We start from the raw sequence: 9,238 nt of genomic DNA, 5'->3' as shown, positions 1-9,238 counted from the left end.
AAAAAAAAACCATTTAAGAGGAAAAATATTCATGTCATATTGATTTTATCTAAAAACCATGTAAAATATTCTCCCCTAATGAACCATTGGCACCATTGGCACCATTGGCCTTGAAAAGTTACATCAGAGTCTCATGATCAGATACAATTTTTATTATAAAAAGGGGGGAAAATAAATAAAAAAGAGGGGGGTTAACTATGGCCCCGCACTGGGAGGATGCATAGAAACATTAACAAGTGTATGGTTTTCTTCTTTCACAAGGGGTGAGATGATCATCTTAAAGTACCATCTTCATCTAATATCCAAATGCCATCTATTTGATTTTTGTTTTTGGTTGCTTTAAATGAAATTATATTGAGTCAGACTGTAGGAAGCGAAGCATTGTAGAGCCTGCTTCACACCTACTTCGATAATATCACCTCGTAGGATTAGATTAGAACTAGATGGGAGCTAAGTAAATCTTAATGATTCTTTCTACTTTACAGATGTATTAGAGGAATAAAAGAACTGTTATTACAACTTGGTATTTTACATTTGGAGACCTAAAATTATCTTGAAACTATATTTATTATGTTTCGGATGCCTTATATATTTCGTAAAGGGCAGTGTTGTCCGTCAAGGAACACAACTCTTACACCTATGCAAGATTCAATCAACATTGTCCTTTTGGTTCAATCTATGAGATGTAGGGAAATCATTTTACAGGGAGGAGGACAAAGACATACAAATAGGTGAAGGCACAAGAGCCATGCTCCTGGAAAGAAACTTTCTACATTTTCATAAATATTATGTTTAGGGTATTTCATGTCTTATAGATATTATGTTTAGAGTATTTTTTTTTTAATAAACATTTTCAATTTTATTTGTAGATATTATGTTTGATTTTTTTTTTCTCATGTATGCTGGATGTGTGAAATTACACACCTGCAAAGGATAGAATTCCTCTCCATAGAGCCCAGAGACCAAAGAGTTATCACACAAATGGGGTGACTTGGGAACACGTGCCTGAGTCCTCTCAGCTATAGGATCACTCTTGTCCATGGGCTCTAAGGAGAGGAGCCGGATCCACCTGCATAAGGCAGCAACTGCCAATTGGCATAAAAAAAAAAAAAAAAGGCTCAGCTATTCCATGTTTCTTCAACACGGCAGTGAAAAACCATATCCATTACATTGGTGGAGGTGGTAATGGTGGTGGGGGGAGTTAGTACTACGGGTAAAGTTGAAAATATATATTAAAGAGAAAAAAAAAACCCCTGTCTGTCTAGCATTTCTCATGACCAAACACAATTGGGTGTGAAAAGACTTAGCTATCCTCAGTTGTGCGATCATTCTTTGATCCCTGGGCTCTATGGAGAGAAGCCGAATCCACTTGCAGAAGGCAGCAACTGCCAATTGGCATGTGGGAAGATAAAAAGGAAGCTCAGCTGAGCTATGCTTCTTCAACATGTCAATGAAAAACCATACCCATTCCATTGGAGAAGGTGGTGATGGTGGTGGTGGGAGTTAGTACTACAGGTAAAGTTTAAAATATATATTAAAGAATTTTTTTTTTTTATCTATCTGGCATTTCCCATGATCAAACATGATTGGGTGTGGAAAAGACCTATCAATCCCCATGCTTTGGGTATTATCACATCCAATTGTTCTTGGGCATGAGAACGCTAGATAGACAAGGTTCCCCAGCTTGAAAAAGATTTATATATCCCAAATATATTGTATCAAATGTAGGTACTCCAAACTTTGGGTACCTCACATGTAATTTACCTTTTCCGTTTTTTGTTTTTGGTTGAAGATGTAATTTACCCTTACAATTCAAATAAAAATGAGAGAGAGAGAGAGAGAGAGAGATGAAATTAAGTCTGTTATATTAAAATGGGGAGAACAATAGGGTGGTGGGGAGGGGCGGGGGGAACAATCGAAGAAGAAGAAGAAGAGCAGACCGGAGCGTAGACTACTTATTAGACTTCTTACGGAGCTCTGAAAACCATTTGAAACTCATTCTCTTGGACTTTCTCTTGCTAGAGTCATCTTTGCCCTTCTTACCGTCGTCATCATCTCTTGTGGCTGGCGGTGGAGGGTCTGGGTTGTTATCCCATTGATCCGCCCATGACAGCCCACCATCCATCTTAGCTTTCTCTTTGTCTCTCTTTTCTCTTTGTCTCTCGTTTTTATCTCTTTCTCCTCCTTCGCATGGGTGGGGTTGGGGGGTTGCCAAGAGTTTTTAACGCTGGATTCGTGGGGATATTATCTTATTGGCAGGCATCACAAGAAACTTGTCTTAACGGTTATCCTGAGTTCCTAACCAAAATGTCTTAATTGGGTTACTAATGCTATTCTTAGTTTCATCTTTTCTCTCTCTTTCTATTCTTCTTAATCTTCTCAATTGACCTGGTCTTAATCTCAAATCACATTTTGACGGCTTTTGGTTAAGAGAAACTAAAGAACCATTTCTTGTTATGTTCATTAAAAGAAGAGAATTTTTTGGTTACTCAGTCTAGATTTGATGAATCCCAGATGGGATTGAGGAGGGGCCCCACTTTAGTACTTCATCTTTTTGGTAATCTTGGTCTACTCTAGCCTCAAGAATCAATATTCTGGGCCCAATTATTCTGGGAATCATTACCAGAAGTTGTTTAAGGGAACTTACAATAAAAATAAGAGACAAGGAATGATTCGGGTCAAACCCTTGCGTATAAAAATTACTCACTTTGCGGTGTCAAAAGATATGAGATTCTTAACTGAAGCATATTCCATTAGAGATGCTTTTTTTGGTAGACTAGAAATGTGTCTCTTTAAGCATAACTGCACAAGCATAGGGTAAGAACACAGCTCGAACACTAGCTTAGCCTAGCGGTGACAGCTTCAGTTTGAAGAATCGATGTAAGGCAGGAGGTTGTGAGATCACCCATTGACCAGCAGTGCGCTCAGTGGGCATAGGGTAGAAACACAAGTACTATGCATGTTTTTCTTCAATACTTCTTCTATGTCATTTTCAGCATGTCCCTATCAAATCACTCCCTATTGATGCGTCTCTAAGCTTCCGTTGAGCATGATAATGTTACAACTAACTTGTGTCACTGCTATCAATGATTAGAAATCTTATGTTTTGTTTCACAGGAATTTAGCATAACCAGCATTATCTATTGGATACTTAAATGGCAGGGTAGGCAATCCAATTAAATAGTGGAATTATCCAGAATGCTGTACATGGCTTCACATAGCAAAAAGTAGCCTACATCGCTGCGGAGTTCTTTGATAAACCATTGAGCAATCTCCCCTGAGAACCTAAACAAGGCTAGGGCAATTCAGAGCACCCTGCCCAGGCCTGCTGAGTTGGGGTTGGGAAAAGTGGCATCATTTAGATTAGCAATGGCCAATGAATCAATCAACAAATCATTCTTTCAATTAACAAAAATAAATAAATTATAGAAAGTTAAAGAAAGAAATGTCTAAAGACTATATAATCAGATTAAGCAAATTGCATTTTGTATGGATGATTATTCAATTGATTGGACTTCAGCATAAACCAATCCATTGCTGCCGTTATTTATTGACCAGGGGAAAAAGGGATTTAGCCAGGGAACACATCAGAACAATCTTTCACCCACAGAGAACTCAACCGCCATCCAGAAAGCCAAGTGCTAAGTTTAAGAAAGCCTGATCGAGTTGGAGAGTTGACAAACCCTTCCCAAACTTCTTGATGATTGAATTTGATTATCCTCTAAAATTTCAATCCAGAATGAATGGCAACAACTCCACCCACAAGATTTTCATACTCGACCTTCTGAAACCCTGCATCTACAATCATTGAAGCAAACTTCTCCTGCATTTGTTTAAAAAAAAAAAAAAGATTACTATATGATGTAACAATAAAATATGAAAATACACATTTAAATGTAAGAATTTAATTAAGATACATCACTGAGATTAATAAGAGCCCAAAACTTCACTAAAAATAAGTACTCTGGGGAACCTTTGACAATTGCCAGATAGAACAGAAACAGGGCATTGGATGATACATTCAACCCAGGGATGCCTATGGCTGGTAGTCAAAATTACATCTTGTCCATCTAGATGAGCCCACTATCTATGGCCATACTTAGCTTGTCCAATAAATCCAGGCTAGGGAACCTACCAGTTTCTCTCTTAGTAGTCAAATCTTTCATATTCTGTTGTCTTCATTTTGCAAGTTCCAGTAAGATTATCTTTGACTCTAATAATAAAACATATGAAGCTTCATTTTAGACTTAATACAATCATACTAATGGTTGTACACACACCCACGCTCGTCAGTTGAATCCCACCTTTCCTAAATTCTAATTGTTTGGGTCGCCAAAACTACTCCATTGTAGGAAGTAACAGAGATAAATATGGAGTAAGGTGAATATTTTAAAGGACAAAAGAAAGAAAATAAGAAAAATAATTAACAGGAAGAAGAGAGAGAGAGAGAGAGAGAGAGAGAGAGAGAGATTACAGATACAAGCTTCAATCAAAATGGCAAGTGTATTGAGAATTTTGAATTTCACCTGAGAGGGAAACCGACGGATACTCTCAACTAAGTATTGGTAAGATTCCCGATCACCCGCAACGAACTCTCCCACAGCTGGAATGACTGAGAACGAGTAGTAATCGTACCTATAAGAAATACAACAATACCAGGATTATGGTTGGAGCAGATGACAAAATAGGTCCAAACATTAATTTCATAACCCATAATTCAAGGTAATAGGTATAAGTTATTTCCAGCAATTCAAGACTTGAGGCTCCAATATTTTAAGAAGAAAAGACCAATAGAATACCAGATAGTAGCAGCTTTTTAGATGGTAGTCCATGAGTTAAGTGAAATATTTCTACAAAATACTAAGAAATCCACATAAATCTATTCCACAGGAGAATGGACAGTAAATTGAAATATCAGAACATTCTCAGAATGCCTTCGCCAGAGGCCAGGTGAGAGACTCCAGTTATTGCAAAGGCAAGAATGAGTGAGGTGCTCCAAGATACATTCGGCACGAAAAAATTTTTTTTTAATGATATATTATATACCAACACCTCAACCTTTTAGATGGTCATAAGTGATTGCACAAGGGACTGCAAAGGAAACAACACCCCCAACTTATCAGATAAGCCTCAGTCAGGAATCTCCTATTTCTGGGTCCGCAAACACTGGGTTAGCCACCTCCGGTCAGAGTAGGAGATACTTACAACTGTTTGAATATAGGAGTTTCCACATGGCTCAGCTCAAGACAAAGGAATCTTCCTCCTCGTTTTAGTACCCTGAAAGAGACAGCCACAGGCAATACAATAAGAATAGAGTGATGAACAAAGATAATTTGTTCTCTCAAGAATGTAAGGAAAATAAATTCGATGCATCATGCCCCACAGATGTTAATGACTTCTGAGAGTTACTCAGCTAATCTAGCCACCCTCAATATTCAAGGTATATTACCCTTACTCAAGAAGATATTTCCCAATTCTTATAATGTTTCCAACAAGTAGGCCCACGAATATCTCAGTGGAAAATGGGCCCATCCAGTCCAATATTCCATTCACTATAATAAGATACAGACTACACATTTCCATTAGTGATGGTGCATCTTGCAGCAGGACCCATCCATTTCAGGAGTTACAAAATTACCAGCCGAAGCTTAGAAAAAGGTGATCCCATATATATACCAACCTATAGGCTTCGGCAAGAGCTTTCTCTATGTGTGTAACATTCCTAATACCAAATGCAATTGTGTAACCATCCATTGAGCCGTCTTGAAAACTCAAGGCTTCTGCATCCCCTTCAACCCATTTAAGGGAGCAGTCTTCACTCAGCCCTATAATGTCAGTAGATCAACTTCAGTCCTGGGACAGGACAGCGCATAGATGATGCAAAATAATGATGAACAAAGATTCAAAGAAAGGTTTTGAAAAGTTCCTTGTACCTTACCTCTCTCTATGGCACGGTTTTTGCCAACATTTAACATGTTTGGGTTGATGTCACATACACATATCTGAGTCTCATCCTGTAGTTGTACGTCATTTTCAGAGCTATCTTGTGTTGCTCTACGACTAATGCTATTGATGGTTTCAATAATCCTAAAAGCAACATCTCCTGCAAAATTGAAGAAAGTTTTCGATAAAGGGTTACAAAGAAATAATTAAACAAGGGAGAAGGTTAGGTACGCTGCCGGCTTTCCTGGAGCTAGTGGCTAAACCAATGGGACGGCTGGAATGGGAGGGGTATAAGGGGACTTTTCCAAGGGGAGAAGGAAAGAGATAGACACAGAATTGGGTATACTGCTAGCACACCCAGCCTTTTCCCTTAAAATAAATCTAGAAGCGAAAAAAGAAAACATGTCTTGTAAAGACAATAAAAATTGGCATTTCCAGGAAAGATGAAAATCTCAGTGATAAGCCTAGGTTAGAATTGTGTAAAATGATGAATGAAGTAAGCTAACCTGTCCCACCAGCCACATCAAGATGCTTCATTCCAGGAAACGGGTTCAGTTTAGAGATCAACCTGAAAGCATTAAAGAAGAAACATGAAGATACAAGTGAAAATTGCAAAACAAAAACACTATTCAGGTACGTCATAGAAGAGCTAACCTGTCTTTCCATAATCTATGTAGTCCAGCACTCATCAAATCATTCATAAGATCGTAGTTTGAAGCAACACTACTGAAGACATTACCAACCATTCTACTTTTTTCTTCTTCAGGTACTTCTTTAAATCCTGTAAATTGTAACTTGGGTTAGGTATTATATTTTTTCCCTCCCCTTTTCTCTTTGTTCCTGAGTTAAATAGTGTCTGTCTCTTGTATCAGTCACCACACAATTTAAAATTTTGAGCAGGCACAGTCCAATTACATATAGAAGTATATAACTCAAGCACAACACATGAAATTAGTCATGTGCAGTCCTAATGCTCAACTAGAAGTCTGAAGTAGAAAGGACACCGATAAAAGGTTCTGTCTGATACTGTACATGGAGTCTGACACAGCACCTGCTGTGAAGATTACATAGGTCATGTGAAAAACAGAAGCAGACATGAACACAATACCAAGTGTATCCAGATAAACTATGGATCGAGTTGATTGACACATGCTTAGGGGCACTAAACATGCAAATGTCCCTTCCGTTTGCAAATTCTCCTGGTGCATCCAGTTTTTCCAAATGGCTCATAGATACTACTCCGTACTCCAACCAATACGTTCCCATCTCAGTAGGTGAAAATTAAGAAAATAAGAAAAATAATTTTAACATGGTTAAAATTGGTTATTGGTTAGTGATTAGAAGCCCATGGCACAAGGCACATGATATCACTTGGCACATCTCTAGTTCCATGGAAAAGCAAGAAACATCTCTTTATCTTACTTGTCAGACTCTCTTCTTGACACAAGAGAGGATTATAGAGGGAACATATATAACAGTGGCATAATTAAGAATGACAAACGCTCATACTTATCACACACTTTTCTCCCTAGTTGTGTGTATTTTCTCTTAACTACACAAGTGAACACTCGATAATGATTCACAACAAACTATTTATTTTCCAATTATATATTAACAAACATAATTGTCACAATGGCTCCAAGGGAAGTGAAACCAAATCAATACTAAAGTGAAAACTTTTGTATTATTACCTCACATGATTATGTAACTCCAAAAAATTGCAAATTCCCCTTGCTTTGGAAAGTAAAACAAATATTACATCTAAGAAATATAATCAAATACGGTAAGAGTTTCCATCATATACAATCAATTAAATCGGAGTTCTGGCAAAAGGAATTCATGTTCACAGGAACCCTAAATATAAATTTCAGAGAGAGAAATAGAGCGGGGGGTTTTACCGAAGCTGGTGGCATGAGAGTGCAGAAGAGCAGTTCGAGGGAGCATGAATGGGAGCTTCCTTCCCAAATTTCTGGTGGCCGTTCTCAAAGCCATGGCTGTTGTCGACTCAATCAACGAAGAATTCCTGCGATCAAAACAGTAAGGCGCTACGACAATTAAGCATTCGGGCTCAGGGAGATTTTCCCCGAAACAAGGAACCCTTTTAACTCACTAAGAAAGGGTTCTGCAATAATTATATACTTCTTTGGGTCATGATTTTGGCATATCGCTGGATACATCCCTCAGACAGGATTGTTGAGGCCAAAATTGCAGAAACTATCCGATCAGACTCCACCAGCCCAGATGTGGCAGACATCCTATAGGTTGCAGCGAGTTAGGTGGGTTCGACATTCACAGACTCATTCGATAGGTTTTTTCCTACTGGGTCTTTGTTTGAGGCCTTATGGGTGATTTTTTGAGCGGTTCCAGGGACTAATGGCCTTCCTCTCCTTCAATGATCAATATTAAACCGTTCAGTGGTTGTTCTTTCTTTTAGGTGTTTGGTTGCAGAGAGAGAGAGAGAGAGAGAATATTACCTGGTTCGTCGCCGCTGCTACTCGTCTTCTCCCCGTCACTCCGCTCAATGGTGAGAGTGCGAGGGTGATGGATTTACGCACAGAGAGAGAGAGAGAGAGAGAGAGAGAGAGAGAGCCCCGATATGAAATTACATGTCCGTGAAGACGCAGGGTTTCAAATGGGGTCGGATATGGACAGAAATCGGTGGGAATCGGTGTGAATCGGCCGGATCGACCAATCAGATTTCAATTTTTTAAACCGTGGAAGTAAGGGTATTTTACTTGGTTACAATTTTTTTTTCTTTATTTGGGTATGTGGAGATTTTGGCAAATTAGATGGTTTGGAAAATTATAAGATGAGTAAATCAAGTTCGGGCTTACAAAACTACCAACTCAAAGATTCAGTTAACAAACATAAACCTGATTTTGGGTATTTTTGTTAACTCAAATTTAGAATGGATACTGAATAATTTTGTAAAAAAACCCAAAAGTGGATAATCATGCAATTTTTTTTTTTTATAATTTTTATTATATGAATAAGTTGCTTTTTTGCATTTGATATGTGTTTCCATAATAGATTTTAGGTTCAAAATGAGTTTGAAGTTGGGTTTAAGAATGAATTCTAAACCTCTAATCTATTCCAAGAAGGCATACCAAACATAGATATTGACTTACCTACGGCCTGACGCCTGATAATTTAGATAACTTCTGAGAAATGGATACCTATGATTACCTATAATTTCTTCTAGGGTGTTGTTGGGTATAAACATAGTTGGTTACATTGTGCCCATCACTATATCACAATTGCCCTCCTTGAGTATGTCGTTTTCATCCTACAAGGG

The 9,238-nt window shown here is 38.1% G+C and overlaps 1 protein-coding gene across 1 annotated transcript; it reads right to left on the bottom strand.

Annotated features, from left to right (window-relative positions):
• Positions 1-3,377: 3,377 nt before the first annotated feature.
• Positions 3,378-8,575, bottom strand: LOC122075843 (2-methoxy-6-polyprenyl-1,4-benzoquinol methylase, mitochondrial). The gene is made up of 9 exons (XM_042641014.1): positions 8,418-8,575; positions 7,842-7,966; positions 6,598-6,724; positions 6,450-6,511; positions 5,939-6,103; positions 5,681-5,825; positions 5,206-5,277; positions 4,527-4,635; positions 3,378-3,823 (listed from the first exon to the last, which is right to left on the bottom strand). Exons 2-9 carry the CDS (start codon positions 7,933-7,935, stop codon positions 3,722-3,724), a joined length of 876 nt encoding a protein of 291 aa, XP_042496948.1. The 5' UTR covers positions 7,936-7,966; positions 8,418-8,575; the 3' UTR covers positions 3,378-3,721.
• Positions 8,576-9,238: the final 663 nt, after the last annotated feature.

This window comes from Macadamia integrifolia, chromosome 4 (assembly GCF_013358625.1).
Source record: "Macadamia integrifolia cultivar HAES 741 chromosome 4, SCU_Mint_v3, whole genome shotgun sequence".
In the NCBI taxonomy this organism is placed as follows: domain Eukaryota; kingdom Viridiplantae; phylum Streptophyta; class Magnoliopsida; order Proteales; family Proteaceae; genus Macadamia; species Macadamia integrifolia.
The sequence above is the reverse complement of the archived record's forward strand: the minus strand, read 5'-3'. Positions and strand labels throughout refer to the sequence as shown.